The sequence below is a fragment of the Lichenostomus cassidix genome, chromosome 18 (genome assembly GCF_008360975.1).
Source record: "Lichenostomus cassidix isolate B80296 chromosome 18, HeHo_3.0, whole genome shotgun sequence".
NCBI lineage: Eukaryota > Metazoa > Chordata > Aves > Passeriformes > Meliphagidae > Lichenostomus > Lichenostomus cassidix.
The window spans coordinates 4,177,021-4,201,931 of record NC_139498.1 but is presented as its reverse complement, the minus strand read 5'-3'; the positions used below and the strand labels follow the sequence as shown (position 1 = coordinate 4,201,931).

At 40.9% G+C, this 24,911-nt stretch overlaps 1 protein-coding gene across 1 annotated transcript in view; it reads left to right on the top strand.

Annotated features, from left to right (window-relative positions):
- ANKFN1 (ankyrin repeat and fibronectin type III domain containing 1) overlaps positions 1-24,911 on the top strand; it is a 109,848-nt gene that overhangs the window by 73,488 nt on the left and 11,449 nt on the right. Inside the window, exons 9-17 of the mRNA XM_085077582.1 lie at positions 2,278-2,385; positions 8,010-8,109; positions 9,261-9,393; positions 10,000-10,116; positions 13,312-13,527; positions 15,575-15,741; positions 17,131-17,281; positions 19,054-19,222; positions 22,642-22,808. Coding sequence (XP_084933708.1) covers positions 2,278-2,385; positions 8,010-8,109; positions 9,261-9,393; positions 10,000-10,116; positions 13,312-13,527; positions 15,575-15,741; positions 17,131-17,281; positions 19,054-19,222; positions 22,642-22,808 — 1,328 coding nt within the window. The remainder of the gene's footprint in view (positions 1-2,277; positions 2,386-8,009; positions 8,110-9,260; positions 9,394-9,999; positions 10,117-13,311; positions 13,528-15,574; positions 15,742-17,130; positions 17,282-19,053; positions 19,223-22,641; positions 22,809-24,911) is intronic.

Here is a 24,911-nt window from a genome sequence, read left to right as displayed (position 1 = left end):
TTGACTATAGCCAGGTGTAACTACACAGGACTTGGCCCCACAAACCCAATATTTACATCAGCTGGGGGACAGATTCTTTCACAGTAGCTGCCAGTTAGTCATCCAAATATCCCCAAAGAAGGAGCACTCCTGGCAAGACAGGGGGCATTTAAGACTGCGGCTTTGTATGATGTGAATTTTGCTTTGAGCATATTGCATTGCCTTCCCTTTTTATAGCCCCATTATTAACCTGAAATGTGACATTATGTGCCAATTCCAAAGTTTTGGGCGTGAGGGAAGTTTTCCTGCAGGTTTCAGTGGATCAGCACAAAAGCTATGGAGAGAATTCTGTTCATTCCCTTGTACAGTGTCTCAGGGTGCTAGGGTACAGAAAGTTCTGGAATTGCTGGGTTTGGGGCTTAAGCTTTACAGTAAGACCAGCAGAGCCTAAATGCAAATCTTTTCATTAAGTTATATTCACATCAGAGAAACAAAATGTAATTTACCATTGTTGTTACTGGGGGCAGAACTTCCTTATTCACATGACTGCCTTCACCACTGGTTTTGAAAACTGGCAGATTTGTGCTTGGCAAGGAGGCAGCAATCTGACATTACACCACTGTTGCATAACAAAATATGGCCCCAAGCTAAAATTTAAATGGGAACACATTAATGCCCTACAAAGCTGTCTGTAACAGCAGCCAGAAGAATATGCAAGGGAAAGGAAAGCTTCAGGGCCTGATCCTGATCCAGTCCAATCCTAGAGCATCAAAGGTTGGTGACATCCTTCGAGATGTGTCTGTGTATGATGACAGTGAGCACTTGCCACTGCCCTCCTGTTTCCCCACAAGCAGCAGCAGCCTGGAAAGTGGTGGCCAACATTGTGCAGCTGTTCTGGGAAATCCTAGCAAGCAGGAACATTTCTAGGTTCATTCATTAGCAGGTGGGTGATGGACAATAAGGGAAGCTGGCCTGGTTTCTGTGTCCTTTTTAAGGTAGTCAGCAATCTGGAGGTTCAAAAAGTTTGGAGAGAAATCACAAGGTTGTTTCAAAGTCTGCCAGTCTCATAACACCAAAGCACTTTGAGACTAGTGAGTTGCAGTTGGTCCCTCCTGGCTGCTCACAGGAGATCTAAGGACATTTTCCCCACACAGAGCAGCAAATGCAGCTGGCCCTGGTGCCTACAGAAGCACAGAGCACACAGGACAGCCCCTCTGCAGCTGTCACACTGCCCACAGGCTATCGGGATACCAAATGGCTTCTCTTTCCAGCCTTTCATGGGGCTCATTCTGGCTGCTTCACTAAATGTAAATAAACAGGTATTTATATCCCTGGCATAGTGAGCCCATTGGAAGGAATGCTTGACTCCAAACTTGCACTAGAAACTGGATCTGTATATTTAGTGAGTGAGCAAACTGCTGGTGGCTGTGAGTGCATACATGGCCTCCGTGCCAGCAAGATGGGAGCATGTCTCCTGTGCAGACAGACCTCTTAATACCTTGATCCACCATTCCTTTGGGTCAGGAAATGGGTGCAATACGCTTTTGTCATTATAATCAAAGTATGAAAATAGCCAAGGCTGGAATTAAAGCGTTCCTCTCTGATACACATGGTTTTCTACTGCTTATTTGTGATGAGTTTGTTTTTTTAAAAATCAAGACTGAGATTGTCATTAGCAGCGAGTGAAAACCAAGTCTGTTGGAGGTGGAAGGTGTGTGGGAGAGACACAGCAGGTTTTTGCCTCAGGAGTGCAGTGCTGAGCAGCCTGTGGACTCCAGGGCAGGAACTGCCAGCGTTTGTTCAGCACATCTCCAGAAGTGATTTTACTCCAAGCATATTTCTCTGGCTGCAGGCAAGCTCTGGGTGCAGGAAGATGTTCATTCCCTGCTTTGCAGAGCTGTGGGTGAGCTGTGGAGCCTCCTGGTGTTGGAAAGGGTGGCAGAAGAAGCAGTGTGTGACCTTGGTGAGGGGCTGAGTGTCAGGAGAGGCTGAGAGAGCCCTGGCTGCAGCACCAGAGCCATTCATGAGGAGAAAAAGCCATTGGCAAGTCAGGCACTACAGGAGCTTCTCAGAGCTGGTTGTGAGCTCTTTGTTAATAATCCTTATGATTAATTACCCAGCTGGGACAAGGCAAAGAAAACTCAGTGTATAAGTAACAACAGACTTAAAAACAGCAACTCCTGCCTGCCAAGATATAAAACCCCTCTAAAGCCAAGAAGTACCAGAGGCAAGAAAATATTTTTAGACCTTCTCCTGCACCTTTGTGTTTAATTTCTGTTTATTTCCTTTGTTCAATAGACTGGAAAGACTGCAGTGGAAGAGAGCCTCGGCACAGGGGACACACTGAGGCCCTGGAACGCCTCCTTCAGCAGGTTCGAGCAGCTCATCAGCACTATAATTGCAGAGGTAAGGATAAATATCTATGTGGTAGGGCACCGGCTGAAGCCTCTGTGGCGCCTGTAATTTTAGCAGTTTTCTAACTAGGTCATACCTTCTCATTCATCAGGAAAAGAAAGATATTAATATTGGCCCATCTGGAATCACTTTAGCACACTATCTCGCTCTTAACCCTTGAAATTAGCTGGATGAAAACATCTGAAGGCTACAATGTGCACACACACAGACAGACTCTTCCTCCCTCTGTACACACCTATTGATTTGTTTTTCCCTACAAATTAGTCTCACACAGGATTCCACTAAAATGTCTCAAGGACAGCTTTTTTATTTTTTCCATATAAAGAAATACTCTAGACAGTTAACAACTGGTTTGGATCAAAAGGGGGGAATTGGCTGCCTCCAAATGGAAGACACTAAGTGGATGTCATGCCAATCCATAATGAAAAAATACTTGCACAATTAAATGGGAAGATAAGATTGCTACATTTCCAAACAGAATGGATCAAAACTGGGAGAGAGTTCGACTCTCAGCCAATCTTCATTCATGAGAAACAGACTGTGCCTTTAATAGCTCAAGAGCCAAGGCAACAGCTTGGCATTCTTTTTAGAGCATATATAAAAACTCCTGTTCTATACGGGTTGTTGAAAAGTACTATTTATTTTCTTAAAATAAACTTCTAACTGGAATAATGCTTCATTGCAAAGGGACTTATTTTAAACTGAAAAGTTAAACTACCATGAAGGTTTCATTTTTCTTCACCTAGTATGACTGCTATGTCAAGTTGCATCAATTGATTTAAAATCATAGAAATACTGAGGGCTAAAATCACCTGGCTGAAAGGAGAAGATGCAGCCTTTGTTCTTTACGTGCAAATTTGTCACCATCACAGTGATACACAGTCTTGCCACAACCCACTGTAACCATAGCAACTTAAACTATTCATCTGAAGTGCTGCAAAAGGGAAAGGAGAATTGCAAGAAAATGTTGTTTCTCTAATTAAAATTCATGCAAGGGTTATCACTTGCAGGTGGTCTTGGTGCTGAAAATACAGGTGATGTGTTCTATCTCTTACATGGCTTTTTGTGCTATTAAAGAAGGCTTTTGTTGTGGTGCAGTTTTTCCTTTCTGGAGTTAGTGTCCTTCTCGGGTCTTTCAGGCCAACTTCCCAGTCAACAGGGAGTAAGTGATGGAACATCTGAAAATATTCTCAGTATAAATTGTTTTACTGACAGAGCAGCCCAGAACAGAAGCAGTTATAAACATCAGGCAGAAAATCCCTCCTTTTGAGAATCTGACACCAGTGCCTGGTTCTTATAAAATTCCACTGCTCCAGAAATTAACCCCAGTCTCAAAACTGAGCACAGTCAACTCAAGTTGTTGATTTCCTAACACCTTTTCCTTAAATAGTAAGTAACAACAATAGAAAAAAATTTGTTTAGCTCAGAATATTTCCTTCTATGCCTGAAAGGCTGTGGGACCTCACATGGGGCAGTATCACACTCTGGAGTCAGCCTGAGCAACACCCTTGCCTCCAACCAAATAAAAATCTCATAATTGCTTGTAACGCTAGCATTACACAGTAGTATATTTTGGATAAATCAGGATGCCATCATCATAGGAGAACCTTTGGAACTTCCCTTAAATATATGACTGATGTAAATCCCTTTTATTTCACTAATTTGGTAAGGAATCAAAACAAAGTGTGCAGGAAAAGTAAGAATTATGACATTACTTTGACACTGAAATTTGATTCTGGTGTTTATCAACCTCAGTGGAATCTGAGGAGTTTGATCACGGATCTGAGACAAGCTGCTGTATATGAAAATCCCAAATAACAGCTTTCACTTCATATCAGAGGCTTGATCTCGATACTTGATGAATGTAAATGGGCATGATTGAGTGACAGGGTGGCAGTCAGCATGGCCCTGCTGTCACACACAGGCTGAGGACCTGCCCAAGCATTTCTCTGTTTGTTGCCACTGATTGCCTTTACCAAACTCTGGTCATTCCCAATCCTTTATCTCTGTTTGCCCCATCTGCTGTAGAGCTGTCAGTAAAGAGCTGGACACGGTTTGAGGAGGATCCTTGAATCTGCCTGCAGCCCTGATGTGCTGTGAGAGCAGAACAGGCTCTGCATGAATTAGAGCTCACTGAGGACAGAGCTGGGATCAGACCTGCTGTCCAGGCTGGTCCCACAGTGATTCCTGTGGGGGATGCCCTGCTCATGCTGCTTGAGCTGCTCAAGGAGAGTGCAGGATGAGTGAAAAAGAGGTGGAAAAAACAGGCTAATCATCAAAGATCTGAGATGACTTGAACAACATAGGCAAAAGCCTCAGAGCCCAGAGGAGCTGCAGGAGCAAGGCTGTGTGCTGCTGCTCCTGCAGGATCTGGGAGAGGACATTGCCCACATTCCAGGCAGATCCTTTGCCCAAGTCTGCTCATTCAGGCTCTGCCTTTTGCCCTGTGCTTTGCGTTGCAGGGGCTGCAGAAAACAAGCTTACAAAAATACCAGGGAGAATACACTGGAATGTACAGTGAGTTTAAGAGCTTTTGGAATTAGATCAGCTGTTGCTTTTGAACCTGCTCTGTGATGTGATGAAATCTCCTAGGGAATTAGTTAGGAAGCTTTGCTTTCATATGTTTAATCTTCTGGAAAACCCTGATGATTACAAATAACAGTCATCCATTTGTCTTCATAATACCATACTACAGACTATCACTACTGAGTGACTACAATTTTATGTCCTGGCAACACTTCAAGTATATATTTTTAAGTATTTTTTTTCTTGTAGATCTTTCTTTCCAAACAATTCAGAGTGGATTAAGTAATTGTGTGACGCTTCATTAAGAAAGGAACCCGACTCTTCAGTAAAATTCTTACCAGATATTTTCTTTCTGAAATTCAGTCGAAATATCTTTTACTAGACAAGTCAGAGGTGAAATAAAAATGTTCTCATTTTAATTTGATTCACAAGCAGAGCAACAGTCTTAATTGCATTTAGCAAAGAGAGGGATCTCTGACTGCACAGGGCATTTAAAATGTTTAGATTACAGTTCTTTGTAGCAATATACAAAAGTAGACTTGAGAACCAAGCCATAGACTGAGAAGTTCAGGCTGGGAATTTAAGAAGTGACCCCAGATGCACATGAGCATGAGGGGGCAACTTGGTTCTTGTTCTTCCACAAGGTTCCTTTTAAGTATTGGTTGTATTTATGTAAAAAATGCAAAGAAACATGTATACACCCTCTACCTTCAAAGAGAAAGACTGCCAATGTCATAAATACACCTTTTTATTTAATTGCCTATTTCAATCCAGGTTTGGATGCTTCTGATCTAAATCTAATCACTGGAAATTCTCCCATCTTGGCTGCTATGTGTTCACTCCCAGGCTTCTATTAAAAGAGCTCACAGCTCTATTGCTGTATCATTTATTAATATAAACTTACTGTGTTGCTACTGGTGCTTTTCCATGAAGGTTTCTCTATGTTATTTATTAGTTAATTAAGTAACAGACAAAGTTCCATTTCCTGCAGAGGCAAATTATCCTCTAATCTCAGCTCCATGTTTTCTGGCTTCTAGAGACACAATACTGTAAAACAAAAGCAAATAGCAATGTAGGAGAGATTACAGTCTCCATCTAGTTTTACAATATTTCTTTTGCTGTTGGCTTCTGCAAAGCTGTGGACTAAACCCAAACCACTGAATAGACCAATAACATATATTTCACTTGTAATGTGCCCTCTTATTTTAATGCTGTAGTCTCTGGGTGTTTTATACAGAATTATGTTGCTTTGCCTTCAGTAATTTCCTCCTCCATTCCTCTGTAGATGGAGAGAATACAGAAGAAAATAATTAGAATGAAATTTATATTCCTAAATTGGTCTTAACCTTGGAAGAACAAACAATAAGTCAGGAGTTTTCATGTAGCATTTGGTTTACATTACTGCAATACACTGAAAAAATGTTCACAGTGAAATAACAGTTATCTGAGGAGATATGGATAGAAATACAAATTAATATTTTCAGAAGGAAAAGAAAACAAAGGTCAGTTGCTTCAAAGGAGTAGTCATGAATTTGGATGAGTCTGTTTAAGCTGAAGAGTGCATTGGAGAATATGCCATGGAGAACAAGTTTGCACTGGAAAGACAATGGATTTGATGATCTAATAAGTCTCATACATCTGAGTTGTATGATTTCACCCCCAATAGAACTCTGTTCTCTTTGTACTCGCTGTTCCCAGAGCAGTAATTATTGCTCACAACGTGTCTGCTTGCTGGGGCTTTCAACGTGCTAACCATGGTGCAAATTTATTCAGCATTTAAAAATATGCTGAGCACTCCCACAGATGGGGTTTTGACAACAGCAAATTTAGATGTTCTTCAAATGTTCAAACTTAGAACTCTCTAGGGAGATACAGACAGGCACCTCCTATCTGCACCAGGGGTAAGTGAGAAATACTCTGAGAACACCTTAGCAGATGATCAGCAGCTTTCAGCAAGTGGCTCTTCATGAGTCTTTTTTTTCTCTCTCTGGAGAAGGGTGTCCCTCAAAATGTTTCACACTCCAGTCTGGATGGGGATCCATGCTTCATCCAAACAAACAGGCAGATCCTGGGAAACTGAGATGTGATTTTGCAGTTACATTTTTCTTCTTGTCTTTCTTTTAATATCACAGCCAATACCTGAAGAATTAACTCTTTCTTTCAAATTAATTATTTCTGCTGTTTCTCTTACAACAGCATTTAACAGGACAGACAGTGCAAGAAAAGAAAACCAAACCCAAACAGTGTTAAGTGCCCATTGCTTTCAAATCCAGGTGTGGACAGCAACTGCCAGGACATTATAAAGTCCTGCAGAATCCATTGTATAAAAATCTAACAGTACTTTTTTTAGAACATTGGGACAATATTTCAATTTATAAAATTCTTCTATTGGAGAGCTGGCCTGGAGATGCTGGCATGCACACAGCAGGTCTCAGCTTTGACATGAAGTGAACAAATGAGCTGAACACCTCTTCCTTGGATTCCAGATTACTTGGGAGCAAAGGTAACTGTGAAAGCTCTGAGGCAATTCACGAGTGGAAGTTGTTGTGATTGGCAAAAATATCCAAGCAAAAGCAGATGCATTTAATGTGATACACAGAAAGATGAGGGTCAAGCTCATTGTCTCCTTAAAGCTTTTCTTTAGGTTATACTGGTGATGCTGGGATGTCAGTGACTGCCAGGGCACCAATTATTCACTTGTGTAGCAACATTTGGACAAAAACTGAGGAATTCCAACACCCAAAGAAGTTTACCAAAGATTCAAATCTGATCACGGATTTTTGAGATCACTTGCAAAATTTCCATCCATTTCTGAGTATTAAGACTTCGTAGTGCTAGTTCAAGTTTTTCTCAGAGCACAACATCTTTATCTTGTCTGAGTTTGCTGCTCTTGTGTATCACTAAGTTAACGAAAGGGTTAATGCACCATCAAAGGGCTGCATTAGAGCATCTTTCCAAATGTCTTTTGAAAGGAATATAATGGCCACTGCCTGAAATTTAGTACTGTGGTTCAAGAAACAAAGGTATTTTATGAGACACTGACTGAAATGTAAGAGCCAGGTTTGGTTTGCTTCTTTTTTCCATTTCAGAAAGTTCTAAATTACAAAACGCGGGTCGCAAGCAATCGGTTTCCAGAAGCCTGAAGCACCTTTTCCATTCATCAAACAAGTTTGTGAAGACTCTGAAACGGTTTGTCATTCCTTTTATCTCCCAGACATTCTGAGTTTTAGTAATTGCTGTTCTTCTGCAATAGAGAAAAGCACCTTAGAAATGTGAATATGTCACTACTGATGAGACAGCAATTGGTCAGAATGAACCTGATAAAATCACAGATGTCTGAGACTAGTGCAGCTGACAGGAAAATAATGCTCCAGCTCTTACTGAAATCAATAGAATCTTTTCCTTGTTACGGTTGGAAATGGATTCAAATTGTAAGAGTGAAATATTCTGTGCAAACCTAAAATGCAGCTACTGAGCAGTTTGAATGCACTGCCTCTGCTGCTGCTCAGGAATGAAACGATGACATTTATCCATTCATAACAGAAAGCACAGAGCTCAGATAACACATTTGAATAGTCCACTGGCAACAAGCTGCACATGTAGAACTCTCTGACATCCTCAGCTGGGTTTGCAGCCCACTGTGACCCAACTCTCAGCTCTGATAATTTGCTTTAGCAAATGGAAGTTGGTTATGCTGGATTACTTCTTCTTTCATTGCCAAGAGTGTTCAGTTTGCTTTTTCTTCTTTGTATTTTGATAAGAGTTTGATTCTTTCAGAAGAGCTCTCCGGAGTCTTTAAATTCCCTGCAGTAACTACTTAACGTATGAAACTAATTGCAAGAGTAAATATTGAAAGGAATGATCTCTTTAAACAGGTTTGCAGATATGTTGGCCAAATTACACTCAATTATACCAATGTAAATCCATAATAACCCACCTGATTTCAACTGAGTTACTTCAGATTTGCTCTGAAGTAAAGGAGGGCAGAACTAAGCACATTAATGATAAGTTTTAGTAAAATTTCTGATTTCTAAAGGGCATAAAGCTTCCATTGTGTACTGTGTACTCCAGCAAAATTCTCAGTAAAACTGATCTCAATGTCTTGCACAGCTCCATGATTTCTTAGATTCATGCAGTCTCACATCATCTAGAATGATAAACTTCCCAAATATTTTTCAGAATTCACTGCCTGAAGTTGCATGACCTATATTATACAGAAGTTAAGACCAGATGATCTACTTTGTCTCCTCAGAGCTTAACATCTGTGATTCTTTAACTAAATTTGGCATGGATGTGAATAGACATGAAAGGTGTTTGATAGTGTTTCCTTCTCTCTTTAGGGGACTCTACTTATCTGTTATACTTTTTTACAAAGACAATTTGTTAGTAACCAATGAAGATCAAATCCCAATTGTGGAAATCGATGACTCTCACAGTAGTTCAGTTATGCAGGATTTCCTGTGGTTCACAAAGGTAATGGGAGTCTAATTTCATCTATTGCTTCTGCAATCTTTTTGCTAGCAATGCACAGACCTTAGCTCATCACTCTAAATGTGTGAAATGATGTCATTAAAAAGCTGAATGATTAAGTGCTTTATCACTCATGTTAAAGGCAATTTTCACAAACCATTTATGTGGATTAAATCCTGACTGGGTCACTGACAGTGGCACAATTAACTCTCAGTGTATGATCCTACATGAGTGATTGCTGTGTGGGTACAGAAAGGTTCTATGTTCATTTAGAGCAGGAGCCTAAAGGAATAATGAGAGGTTTTAAATTTGGTGGTGTTGTTGTGCCATCGCTCAAGTCGTCTTCACACTACTTTTTTTACACCACAAAGAACAGTAAATCAGTTTTGCACAACTGAAACTGAAACAGGTTCATGGTGTTTACACAACACCTTCTGGGTCTCAGTCAGTACCCATGTCATGTTTATTCAGAGAGCTGATTGCCATCCCCAGAAACTCAAAATGTGCAATACCTACTGATTTTTCCAAGTCCAAAATGTATTTTAATATTGTTTCTGCTTTTGCAAATGCTGAGAACAAGAACTGATTGAAGTGTCTCTGTTTTTGCAGTTGTCTTGCATGTGGGATGACATCAGGTGGCTGAGGCAGAACATGGCTGTGTCTGTGTCCTCATCCACAGCATTGCAGGCCAGGCAGAAGATGCTTTCAGCAGCAGCACAGCTACAGGTGGGTCCTGTGGCATATTCCTGCTGTTAGCTCAGTGACTTTCTGATCTCCAGAACTGCCAGCTATCCCTTGGACTGTTTTTGAGCAGCATTCTCATCTCCAGGGAAATGAGGCACTGAGCCTCTCCTGCCAGCTGGAAGGAATGACTTATATTTAAGTAAAGAGTAGGAATAGCAAAGGAAAGAAGCAATAGTGGCTGAAAAAAACCAAACAGATGTGAATCAGTAAATAATGACTGCAGATAAGCCTGTGAGTTTGCAGATTGGTAATTAGAGCATTAAAATCCTAATATTTGCTGCTCAAAAGCCTCTTATAGTCCTATTCATTATTAATTATTAACCTATTAATGAAGCATTTAAACTCTGCTCTGTTCCAACCTCTGATGGTACCTTAGTGGTACTGAACAAGTCATTTAAATCCTCCTGTGTCTCAGTTCACTACTTGTTGTGCAAATAGAAATTACACTTTCTCCAGCAGAACATTTCCACATTCATTGTAAAGCTTTGAAGCTGGGTTTCACAACAACATGAAAACTCTAGCTGGCTGGCAACACTTGCATTAAAATAGTTACTTTTGAGGGGAAATAATACATTTTCAAAAAGCTGTGGGCATGATTGTCACAGAAAAAGTCTATCCAAGCCTCACTTTCTTCTACCTTTCTTTGGAGTGAAATCACTAAATCTTCCCAGAAAATCAGTGATACATTCATGGCATGACTGAAGATCCTCCTTGCTGGGCTCTGTGTTGTCACATCATCCCACAGGTTGTGTCAGCAAATAACCTGGTTTGCAGCAGCTGGGAGAGCCCCACACTGTGGGGCCATTCTGAACAATATCCATGTGGGGTTGTTTCACACCTTTTGGCAGAGCATGCTGTGCAGGAGAGCAGCCTTCTGGGCAGCCACCTGTCTGCTGATTTCCCCAAAGTGCCCCGAAATATATCAATGCCAGCCTGCTGCACCTTTATTGGAGGACCACCTGTGTTAAGCAGCAGCTGCTTGTCAGTCCTTTGAGCTGTCACTGGAGAAAGTTTTAACTCTATCTGCAGAATATTCTCCTAGTGTGGCTGGCTCAGCTCAGGTAGCACACATCCCCCTGTGCAGATCCCCTGTGACAGAGCACTGGGAGACACCCAACATTCCCAGAGCATCGTGGTTCTATTTGCTTCCAGAGACGCAAAATGCAGAGCTTGAAACACGGAGACACAGCAAATGTGCCCATGTGGTGCATTGCTCTGCTGAAGTTTTGCCAGATTTATTGCCCTAAATGTCTGTTCTGTTTGCTTGGTCCCTGATGAACACAGGGATTGTCACCCAACTGCCAGCCTCTAACCGTGTGTGGCCTAATGGGATCCACCAGTGGAAGGATCTCAATAAAGTTTATATGGTTGGATACTTTTTATTGAGGCAGTTAATAGACTGACTCTGCAGGAATTTAGGACAGAATGGAAAAGATCAGTGATAACACAGCTGCTCAGGGATTGGATCAGTAGGTTCAGAGACAACAGGGACTGCAGTTTTGCCTGCTGTTACCAGCAGCCAACTAAAGCAAACAAATCACAGATGATGGGGTAACAAGCTAAGCAGACACAAAACTTTTTTAGTGTATTAATCAATCCCAAACTGATACCAGTAGGTCCCCCATTATTCCCTGTGCTGGAATGTCATTCACAACACAGTGACAGTGAAGAACCGTTTGCTTTCATCTGGGCACATTCACGTGCTGCAGTGATTAATATGACAATGAGATGGCTGAGGACTGCTGCCAGGATCTGCCCCAGCTGGGGATACAGGGATTAGCACAAAATGTACACTCAAGACACCCAGAGTCAGTCACAGAAGGAGATAAATCCGAAAAGGCAGAACAGTTAAAAAAGGCAGATGAGAGGTGTTATATAGACACCTACAGTCTGCCCTGGAGAGGGATGCACAGAGCTAAAATAGCCAAGTTATGCCACCCAAACCAGTCACCATGCTGACTACTGAGAGTTTATAAACAATTTAATAATACAGCTGAAAAGTAAATACTGCCTGCTAAGTACAGATAAATAATTTCAGAATAATCTATCAGTTTACAGTGTCATTAAATTAATGTACAGCACTTCTCTACATATACAATGTGCTCCATTGTGAATTCAAGTTTTCGTTTTAAACTACCCCTCTCCCTATCCAGCTTACTGTAGGTCTCTTGAAAAATCACGAAGTAATGAGCATATTTTAAATGTCAGGCATTTTTCTTTAAGACATCTGGGAATCTCTTCAGTGGCTGCTCACTGGATTGAGTGTGTTTGCACCTATAAGCAGATGCCTTACTGTGCGAGGAAAGGGATTTTAACCAAAATATGTATTTTATGTGGAGTCTTTTAAAATTACTTTTCTTTAATCCTCACATATTTTCCTGGAGAGCTTTGCCCTGGTAGTTTTGTTAGTTTCTGCCTGTTTTGTCTAGCACATTCTTGGTATCTGAAGTAAAAGGGTCTATGTCTCTCCAAATCCTGTGTTTCTTCACAAACACACTCCACGGTTTAGCTCCAGAATTATTTACATTCAATTTAAACATCAGGGTCTCTTGCTTTTGTTGCTGAAAATAATCTGAATAATTTTAAAACAGGGAAGAGAGAATGGAAATTATAGTTAATGAACATAGCAATAAAACATTTAAAGTGTCTGTTATGAATGATTTCGGGAAAGAGGAAGAATTTTATATTCTGGGTTCTGGGAAGGTTCAGAGAAGCACCCAGCTCTTCAGTAAGTTCAAATCAAAGGAATCACCAGCAGACCAACACTGAGTGTTTTCAAAAATTACATCCTTCATCTTTACATGACTGGGAAAAATAGGAAGTTTGGCCCAAATAAGTGAATTACTTTGCAGTAAATAAATTAATTAATTTGTCTTTTACAAAGGCATTGGGTTGTAATAATCCTTCTGATGTTCTCCTTTAAAGATTGGACTAAACATTGCTGGCCCAAATACATCAGAGGATCCACAACTCAATCCACAAACACAACCTAAGGAAAAACTTTTCCTTTTGCCACTAAATAATATGACTGAAGGGCAAGGGTTTGAGAACCACAGTGTGTCTAATTTTTAGTGAAGTCAATAGCACTGATGTCAATGAGCACAAAGCTGCATTTCAAGCAATATTCTCCTGATATATGATGAATAACTTTCATTTTATAATTTGCTTGTTTTCTAGAATTTGCTGGGAACTCACAATTTAGGCAGAGTTTTTTATGAGCCAATCAAGGATCGACATGGCAATATGCTGATAGTTACTGTAAGAGAAGTGGAGAGTCTGTACTCATTTTTTAATGGCAAATGGATGCAGGTATCCAAACTACAAAGCCAGAGGAAATCCCTTTCAACTCCAGAGGAGCCAACAGCATTAGACATCTTGCTTATAACAATCCAGGTAGTGCTTTGCTTCTCTTACTGTGTGTTATTTGCTTTTGTAAAGCCTGTGCCAGAGCCCTGATTTTTGGAAGCGTCTTCTAGAATTTTAGGCCTTAGTCCAGTGCCCAATAAAATTAATGGCAAGGCTCCCATTGAGAGCAAAGACTTATATTACTTCCAGTGGGTCTGGGATCAGATCCTTAATATGCAAAATATCCATGAGATTCTAAAGAAATTACTTCAAAGTCCTAGCAGAGAATGGTAGTTTCTATCGATTTCGGGAAACCAGGCTATGGAATTCTGTCACAAGGGATATAAAAAGCTTTAAAATTCTCTGGGATGTTCTTAAGCACCTATACAGACACTTAGAATTTCTACACTCCATAAGATTTTTCCATCCAACCTTGAAAACTAAATCTAGGTTTTAAACTTTACTGTTCTACTTAATAAACTTGTTCAGTGGGGTTCAGGGTTCCTTGGAGCCTGGTATAGTCACTAAAGAATTCTTTACTGACCATAACCCTCCTTTAATTTCTGCCTAACATGCTCCTAGATTTGCAATTAGAGAAATGCCAGGATAAGGATTGATCTCAGAAGCTGCTCAGTTACCATCACTGAGAGCTGTGGGAGTTCAGCCCTTCAAGAATTATCTCTGAACTCACATTAAACGGACACAGCTCATGTTTAGATTAACACGTGTTTTCTGTAGGTAACAGCAGCCAATCTCCCTAAAACTGTTGCACAATTCCCCAAAATACAACACAAATCGTGTCTTAGTCCTTCCTTTAGCACCCTCCATGACACCATGGCTGCTGTGGTTAATTTTTGAACTAGAGGCACTTTCTTGGGCAGAGACTCTGCTTTTCATACCGGGAAGTGACAGGCAATCAAAATATATGTTACCAGGTTTTAGGAACGTTAAAAAATTTCCAAAAGACAATAAAACTTACCTGATCTATGCTAGATTTAATGTATTACAGTGTGTTAAAGGTGCAGAAAAATGTCAATCTGGGCAAAAGTTTTATATTAGGAAAAGCAAAATACAGGCCTGATCAGGTTTCCACAGAGATCCTAGTGGAAAAAATGTTCCCCTAATGGTTTACACATTCCTATCTAATGCCCACCCTTTCTTCTATTACTTGTTTAATCATCGAGTGGGTATTTTGTTCATGAAGTGCCTGTGAAAATGAGGGTCTAATTGCAGTGGTCAGAGCCAAGCATAGCACTGGCAGATAATTTGATGGTTCCAAGAGTGAAGGCATAGGGCCAGGTGTCTTAATCCTCACCCACTGCAGAAGCACACATTTCTCAGGATGGATGGCAGCAGACATCATTTTTCAGGTAGTTTTGGAGCACTGCTATACATAGCCCTAAAAATGTCTCCTGGCCTCAGCAAATGCACCATCAATACTAATTTATTCCAAGCTCTATTTGTTGATAAAGATATTTGTTCAGAAAATGCTGCCACTAATTCAATTTTGCAACCCCCATGCTGACAGAGATCTTCCTGTTGACAGCAGGTGATACAGAGCAGGTTTTGGAGAGATGTAGGCTGGGATTTCCTTGGGGACAGTCCTGGCTCCTGCAGCCCTTCTCTGCCAGCTCTTCCCCAGTCCTGCTGTGCTCCCCCTGTGTAGCCACGAACCAAACCTGAACCAGGGAGCTGCTCCTGCTGAAAAACAACTGCTCCTTTTCCCAAGTTGTTTTTCAGAAGGATCAGTTCCCTGACACAGCTCACCACTGAAATGATCAGACAGGAGGCAGAGCTGGGGGTTATTTAAGCCAGATTAAACACCACAGTTGCAGAAGGTTGAAACCTCAGGTTGTCAGAGCCAATTCCTGCATGACATGGAGACCTTAGAGATCCTGTGTATGGCTTTAAGTGAGAAGCTGTCCAAGTGCACCCAAACTACCAGAGATTATTCATGTGCTCAAGAACGTGTTTAAATGCTTTTGGAATTGGGAACAACGGCTGTAAAAACATTTGTTGCTTTTTGCTCCCAAACTCTTCTGCTTATGTGGAAAAAAATTAGAGATTTTTATGTAGGGCTGTTTCCTTAAAACAGGACATACTTTCCTATCACAAACGAAGTCAGCAGCGCCTCCCTCCCGGCTTGTATCTGGGTTACCTGAAACTCTGCAGCTCTGTGGATCAGATCAAAGTGCTGGTGTTGCAGAAGCTGCCCAATGTCCTGTGTCACGTCAAAATCCGAGACAACAGCAACGTCTCCAAGTAAGTGAATGTACAGATATCTACAGATCTATTCACACACACACAGAACAGTCAGTTTAAGTTTGCAACAATTGACCAAACGTTAATGCCAAGGCAATTCTGCCATTGTAGGTGGCAGAAGGGTTTGGCTCCAGTGTGTGCCATCCCAGAGATCCATGCTGAGCTAAACAGGTGCACCTGAGTTTCCCCAGCAGCCTGAAGGCCAATCCAGAACACATGGATTGAGCCCATTGGTTTCTGAGGATGAAAATCCATGGTTATTCCAGTTCTGCACAGGGATAATGATCGGTTCAGATGATCATAGCCTGCAGCCCTGACTCAGCCTCCAGTGGATCCAGTGCCACCCCTTCCATGGATTTTCACTGACTATGGGTGTTGCTGTGGGGGATTTTTCTTTTTATTTTCTTGTGTGATATCTGGTTTGTCACTGTAAACCACAGCAAACACACAGCAGTTGAAAACCATATTTATAAACACAACCAGCCAGCAAACTGCTGTGCTCTGGGAAAGCCATTTTCCCTTTGTTCACTGCTTCCCTTATCCATTGGCAAGGGAACTGTTTGTACTGCCTGGTCCCTGCCTAGTGGGCAACACATTTTATTGGCCTTTTTCTGGAGCTTTTTAATCCCGTATCATTTCAGCAACCAGCTGAGAATTTTGCATGAGGAAAAAGGAACTGGATATCTACATGGATAACAAGGATATCCAGAATGTAGTAGTTAATACTAACAACAATGTTGGAAGGAATATAAAGCCTAAGGCTTCAGAGTTTATAACAATCCCTGACTCTTGAAGTTTAAGATCAGATCTTTATTTAGGAACAGATTATACCACAACTATTACTTGTCTTGTAGTGGGGTTTCCTGTACTTTTTTTTTTTTAATGTTTGATGCTGGCTGCTTTTCAAGACTGAATACTGGGCAGTGTGAATTAGGGATTGGATCCAGAACTAAGATTCTCATATTTATCAGGTCTCAAATAGAGACATGTGGAGCAAAGCAGGAAGTTCTTTGGCTGCAGTGAGTAGAAGATAGTTCTTCACAGACATCCAACTTCCTGCTAATTGTAGAAATTTCCAATCCATGTTTTTTAAAATATTATGGTAGATGGGGAATGAAGAATGTGAAAAAAATAAAAAACCTGAAGTGAGAAGCCTTACTGAAATATTTCAAAGGCAGCTGGGCTTCCAGAGGAATGTTCAGCCTGATGTACATGTGCTAGAAAAATAAAACTTTTCAAAGTTAGATTTCAATCAAGATTGCACAAGTTCAGAATGTTTGGTATATGAGGATTAAATGATCAACAGATCCCAAATGCACATACACTGAATTCCTGCTTGTGCACTGAACTGTTGTTATATTTCTAATTTTAACTTGACTCAACATACAGAGATGAGTGGGAATGGATCCAAACCCTTTCTGGCTCAGAATCTGTGGAAAGTATGGATCATACTTCAGACTGCCCTACTCAATTGTTCTTGTATGAGCTCCAGACGGCAGTGAAAGCTCTCCTCAAACAGATCAATCTACCTCTGCAGCAGGTATTTGCTTTGGTGGGATTTATTGCCTTTTTAAAACCTCATTCTGAAGAACACAACGAAAAGCTACAAACTATGTCAGTCATAATGTCAGAGTTGCAAGAACAGCAAAGCAGAGAAGTTTTGTATTCCATTATTCTAAGGGGGAACATCTTTGATAAAACAGTTCTTGTCCTGGACATGTGAACATTCAAGGACTAGGAGACAAATTTCAAATACCTGCTATTTTTGCATCTTTTAGCTTGTTTGTACAACTTCAGGCAGGTGCAAATAAGCACTTTTGCAATAAACTAGTAATTTTGAGCAGCTTTACCAAGCTGACAAAGAAAAATAGATATTTTTCCAGGCAACCAGGGCCACCGACTGTTTTTTGGGAGGCTTCAAGTGTAGGAAAGGCCTGGTAATGACACAGCATTTTGCTGTTCTTTTCCACACAGATAAATGTACCACTTCTAAAACACACAGTCCCAGACCTCCAGATTGCTGTGGGTGAGGAGAGGTGTCTGGCTTCTGGCTTTACATTTAGGTACAAGAAATGCATACGTGAATAAATAAAGTCAGGGAGTATAATCTATGATGTGAAAGATCCATGAAAAAATAAGCTAAGAAGTTTGTTTCTTGTTTACATGAATTCAATTTTATTTTGGTCTGCAAGGGTAAGGAGGTCTTAAAGTAGAAGTAAATCATCTTTATATTCACATCAAGGTCTGTTTGTGCAGCTAGAAAGATGTGGCCTTAAAATAAATTAATCTGGTTCTACATTTCTTGATTTTGAAAGGTTTAGGCTTTGCTTTTAAAAACGAATCCATCAGTGCTGCACCTTCTAGCCTGGGAAGAGCCAAGTAAGACTCAAGTAAATCCAAAATTAAGACAGATGGTGTGCTGCCTTGTGGTCAGTCACTCTAATTCAATAGGGCTCTGTGCAGGTCTCTATGTTACTGCATTTGCTTGGAGGTTATAGCTTTTGTGCACCTTTTTATTTTTTTCTTTTAGAGTTAGGGTCTAAAATATTGAAATCACTGTGCAATGTGTTCCTGAGGCTGCAGCTCAGCCAAGCATCTGAGCTCATCTATTGTGCATGAGAGATACACATCACCATGACCTTGCAGTTAAACACAGATGCAAACGGTCTGATGGCTCAGGACCAAACTTTTATGTTAATGAATTGAATTTTTAATGTCACATATTTATTTATGTATTTTTATTATTTTTGTGGTAACCAGGAGCAGAGACAGTGGCACTGGGGGACAGCCAGGGCAGAAGGCAGTGCTGCACACAGCAGCTCTGAGCAGCCTCAGGCCAGCTCCTGTCTGTGCCATTTTCTCTTGCTGCAGCACTTGTTAAACCTTTTCAGTGCTGTGTTGAGGGAGAGCTGCATATTTCTCTTAACCAACCCTAAATTGAATCTTAAAGGTTTTTAATTGAATCCATTTTCATGTTTTCACATAATTATGCAATCATAATCTTGAAAAGCACATGGCATGTGATCATTTTCTGCCTAATAAGAAACATAAATGTTGTTTTCAGGGGGGTTGTGCCTGTGTGTGTTGTTTTAATGTGGAACATTGCAGCTTTAAATCTTTATTTTATGTAGTGACATGAACCCACATTTAGCCACTCACCCCCCCCGCCCCAAATATTTATGTTTTATAAAAATTCCGAGCTTGATGTTGTGCAAATTTTCTTTAATGTTTTATATCATTTGGGGTGTTGTTTATATAAGTGCCATGTTGTAATTCTCTCCTATTCCTTCCCCCGCGCGTGTCCCTGTACAGGCTAAGCACTTCCGTCTGTACACACAGGAGGTGTTGGAATTGGGTCACAATGTCTCCTTTCTTCTCCTGCTCCCCGCCTCAGACGACGTCTGCACTGCCCCAGGACAGAATAATCCTTACACCCCACACTCAGGATTTCTTAACCTCCCTCTTCAGATGTTTGAACTCGGTATAGTAGCTTGCTTCACCTAGAAATATTAACCCAGTCTCCTTATAATAAAATCACAAAGTTGTATCTGTTTTCCCCCTTGTCCCAGTGGAGAGTCAATAAATCACATGATGGCTTTGGCAACAACACTCCCTATAACTGTGTACAAGTTACAGAGGGAGCAGGGCGGTTAAAGCATATACTGTAGCCGTCGTTATTGAAATGCAAAGCAGAGAGCAAAGCCCACAGTTATCCACTATGAGTCTATAAGCTTCTCTGCAAGATGATGTTCTTTAAAACACAGAATATAGAAATTACACACGACACAGCAAGGCTGGAGCGTGAGAGGACATGCCAAAAACATCTCTCTGAGTTGTCGCAAGGATAATCGCTGGTTTTGTAATGGGAATCTTTGCAGATCCTGACTGCAGATGGTCCCACTCAAGGTCTGACTCCTTCACAGCTTTCTGAAAGGTCTGAATAGATTTTCCCACTTGAGGGGCATCTTTTTCCTTTTGATTCCTTGGGAAAATGCAGGAGACTGTCCTATTGCTGTGGTGCAGCAAAAGCCTGTTGTGAAAACTGCCAAAGCACTGGACTTGGATCTCTTTCTTTGGGGAGCACATCTTGTGCTCTAGCAGTCTCAACTCTCTTCTTCCACTGCATTGCTGACTGGGTAAAAATTCCCCAAAACAGAATTTTCCAGCTGTTTCACAGAAGGCATAAGATGCTTTAGCTGCAAGGTCCTCTATTTCTCATTTCTTCTTCTTTGGTCCACAGAGAAAAGAAAAGGTTCCACATAAAAGCAGCTCATAAAGACTTAATAGTTTTTTTTAGAAAGAATATTAAAGTGTGGGGGCTGCTGAGCCTTACACATCAGTCTGCTCTGTTTCCTTCTGGCCTGTAAAACTGGGGATCTTTCTTTCCTCTGCCTTGGAGAAGAGAGAAAAATATGAGCCAAAACTGATGGACTCTGTACACCAGGAGCCACTGCAGGAAAGGTCTCTTGTGGCAACTGTGTCCCCAGTGATGTCCCTCTCAGGTGTTTATGTGACACCATTACCTTCCTCTCTCCTGTGCATCTGTGCCAAGTGCTGTTCAAGTCACTTATGGAGCAGATTAGATATTAATGGAGTGTCTTGCCCTGCCTGTGTTTCTGCAGTCAACTCATCCATGACCTCCCATCACCCAGCAACACAAATTTCATTTGGATCAGGCAGGAATACAGGACTGTGTTGATGCCACATCAGCCACAGCACACTGTGGTGCTTGTGACAGCTCTGGGGGTTTCTGCTCACTGGGGGAGGACAGATGCCAGCTGAGCTGCCATAAAATTATGAGTGGCACAGCCACACAATACATGATGTAGTCTGCCAAGGAAGTTACCCCTTCAAAGGAAAGCTAATGTAATTGAATGAGAAGAGTTAGCTCAGTGCTTTGGGTCATATGGCCATGGCTGCAGTGCCCTAAAGCCACACTTTTATCTCCTCATGTGCCACCCTGAAGCCTGTTGGCCTCTGTGTTTAGGGCACATCATTTCTCCTGATGAGTGCAGCCTGATGCCTTGCTGTTCAAATTAATGCATGGAGCATTTAAATCTCTGATGCAATTCATCTCCTCACTAGAGGTTGTGCAGACTATTTGACTCTCATTAGGTGGGACACAGGCCAGGGGCACGAGTGCCTCTCCTGTGTGGGACACAGCCTGCATTGGGCTGGCAAAGCAACAGACCCTGCATGGGATGGTGTGTAGGTAAACATGCAACAGAGCCATCTCCTAAAAGGATTCCAGGTGCAGCCCTCTCTGTCCAGTGATGTTGCTGCAGTGGAAAACAGCTCATGGTGGAGAAAACACTATGGAAAGCTGAATTTTACTTTTGAGTATTTTTTTTAAGTAAGCAATCCTCTGGCCAAAGACAGATGACATTTCAATATGACTTATTATATATGTATCCCTGATGTTCTATAAAGTGACTGTGATTCACATCTCAAATATTAGAAGCTTCCATTCCCCATTAGCTGGTGGGTACCAACTATATAATTGCATAACCACAAAAGACTATGTTGAAGTAACATTTGTTAAAGTAACATTAAAGGGTCTGACTTAAAACCACAAAGGCTCGAAACTTCAGCACTGGAGCCGAAACCGCGGCTGTAATTCACTCAAGAGTCCACCACATATGGCATATGTACTGTAAGACCACACACTATTCACACTGGATCCCTGCAATATCTAGGCATTGCTGAAACCAGGAGGTAGAATTCTTTCTTTCACTCTTTTTTGTGAGATTTCTATGCTCAGATCAGGCCTTTATTGTTAATGCTAACAATGTTTTTGTGATTGCATCTCTTAGTTCGACAAATTCTTCTCAATTATTCTAATCATGCTGTTTGTAAGGGATAAGCAGACATGGGACACCGTTTTTATTTCTTTTTTTAATATTTATGATGAGAAGAATATATGCATTTTACCCTTGGAGCACCCTGAAAAATGCCATGCCCCAGTGCAGAAGAGCAGCAGCAGTAAATCCGACTGGCACTCGCTGCTCTAACAAGATCATGCTGTATGTTTGCATTTACTGCAGCACCAATGAATGGGGAAGTATTTCTGAAAAATTCTTCTCCCTCAGCAAGTTTCAGCCTGTCTGCACTGCCATTTGAGAGGTAACTGCTCAGTTTTGCCTGAGAGGTGGCAAGTTCTGGAATAATGTCGATTTAACACGCCAGGTAAATTAACATTTGCAAAGCTCCGTGGCACTGTAGCTGTTCTGTCTCTGTTAGCTCTGGTACAGCTCAGATAGTTCTGTGCTGCTCCAAAGTCAAATTACACAAAGCAAGAGGTCATGTCTGAACTTTGTGTGTTTCCCTTCTGCAGGAGAGTGCAGAGGATGATGTGTGGTAACACCTAAAAGAGTTTTAATTGTTTCCCCCAAACTGTGATATCATTGCAATGCTTTTCCTGCTGAGTCATTTATATTGAAGTCCCTGATTTAAGCCAGCTTAGCCCAAGAGAAAGTCATCAGCCTTCAAAATGATCCTTTCTTTCTGAAACACTCAATTAAAAAAAATAACAGATGAGTTTCATTTTCTAGTCATGTCACTACTTTCTTGATAAAAGAAATGATGAGCTATAAAAGCCTCAGAAACAGCCTTTCTGATTAAAGCTATCAAGGGCAAGATAGCCTCTGGAGCTGCATACTAAGGACCAGATTATCCCTTCACTTAGATATAATTAGAAATGAATCTTTTGAAATCAGTGAAGTTACAGAGTAAATCCAGTGTAAATGAGAGAACTGAAGCCTGTATTATTTATTTCTAGCTTAAAGAAACCCATCCAGAGATAGTTATTATATTTAATAAAATTTGTGTTCTGAAAGCTAAGGATTTCATATTTCATAACCAGAATGTAACGATTTTCCTTTGCACTTGGTCTTTTCACAGTTCATTTTTGCTGTTACAAGGAAAAATTTATAAGCCTGTATTGCCGCCTTTCTGCTGTCATAGAGCTGGACTCTCTGAAAACCCAGCAATCCCTGAGGGAAGCAATTTCAGACAGTGAAGTCGCTGCAGCCAAACAAAGACACCAGCAAGTTATAGACTACATACAGGTAATAGTCTGTTTCTGACTATTCCGAGGAGATTTTAAGGTGGCTTTCTTAAAAATTGCATGGGGCTGTAATTTGAAATCTAAATGGAGAATTATTCACAGACATCATAAAAAGAGCAGTTGTATCAAAAGTGCAATTCTGTTTTTATGAAATTCAAACCCAGAACATGCTTTCCCCTTAGTTGTTGCTTTTATAGACGGATTTTTATGGGTAAAATCAAATGACAGTTATACTAGACTGTTATAAAGAAATGTGTCAGTCTGCTTGTAAAACTCCCTCCCATCTAACGTGAGGTAAGCTAGCACCATGTCTGGGCATTCATTTGGGTAAGAGTTTTTCTTTGTCTGTATGAACTGAGGACATTTTTCACTGCGATAAGGTGGCAATTAAAAGAAGTTAAAATGAAAATTCAGGCTGGGTTGTGGAGACAATCTCCATCAACAATATCACGCTCAGGAACGCAGCTCTGCATTTCAGATGTCAAGCTGGCCCCAAAAGCAGCTGTGAGCTTGGCCAGCACCATGCAGAGGCATTGTTTCAGTCCCACAGTGCAGGAGGATCACCAATGTTACCACTCTTGTCTAATTTGCTTATTCTCTGCCTCTCACCCTGTTTTTCCCCTACTGTTCCCAAATCAAGACTTTATCTACTCAACTCAGGGCTCTTCAAACACCCCATTGTGCAGCATAGCAAAGCCTGTCCTTTTGCAAACCATTTTGGCAAATGGTTATTTATAGATAAAGCTCATGACCTTTGCAGAGGATATCTATGGGTATGGTTGACCTGTCTTTCCACAAGAGAGGTGCAGATAAGTTTACAGCTCTATATTCTTAACATTCAAGCTATCCTCTGTTGGAATAGGGACCAAAACAACCATTTGTCCCCTAAACAAACAAGATGTTTGGCCCTCCACAACTATGAACAAGAGGATAATATTTCTCTTTGTTCTGCATTAAGATCCCCTTTTTCTTTCTCTTGTCCACTCGGAGTTTTTGGCTACCTGTAGCAGGGCAGAGAGGGAAGATCCATTGTAATTTCACCTCTCAATCACCTCCCATTCCCACCCTCAGAAAATGTAGCTTTCTCACAGTGTGCAGGAGAATTTGGAAAATTTTTATCCTTCACATCAAACCAAATAATCAGTATATTAATATGCAAGCACTGTATAGACAGCTCTGTGTTCCTCTTCTCCAAAGCGTTTGAGTCACATATCTACGCTGGGAAAATACGGGAGAACATTTTCAACTTCAGTGTTTTGTGCTGAATTATTGTGACAGTGTATTAGGCTTGTCAGGTTTCCTCTCAAATGAAAACCAGCTGTATTCCACCTATTGGCAAAAATATCTCAGCCCACCACATACCGCAATCTTCAGTGGTGACCACGAAACCGCAAGAGCATTTGTGTGATCCCAGATCTAAGACAGTGTTGAAGTCACTACACAAACCAAACATTGTAAAGAGCAAGGGAGTCTATATAAATGCAGTTCTGAAAAGGAGTCAGAGGGCAACTGAAAAGTAAGAATTATTAAAAAAAAGAAGAAGAAGAAAAGAAAAACCAAGCAGAAGATAAGGTACTTGGAGCCTTTACCAGAATGTTGCACAGAAAGGAAAGAAATCTATAGACACTAAAACTAGAACTGAAATAAGGCTGTAATTTAAATCATGTAATGCTTCAAATGTTCCTAAATTGTAAAAGAGCCACAGTTCATTACAATGTCCTGCAGAATGGCATCAGGGGCAAAACCAAAAGGATTTGCATTTTAATAAACTGCATGCAGGATGGTTCTTGTTTGGGGTTGAGGGAGGATCACAGAAAGGATGTATAAATCTCTAGAATCAAATAGGTGAGATCTTTGCTAATTGGCATTCTCTTCATGGAGCTACACTGAAGTCTTGAAATTATGCAGGATTATGAATTAATCTCTAAACCATTTGCTATTCTTATTTATGTATATTCTTAGCTCAAATTAACTCAGTGGCAAGGCTTGCACTGTCATCACTGGAGTCAGGATTTCACCTTTACATAAAAATGGCCATACTAGGTCAAACCCAAGATCCATCTATCCAGATACCCTGCCTCCAACACAGCTCATCAGGCACTAC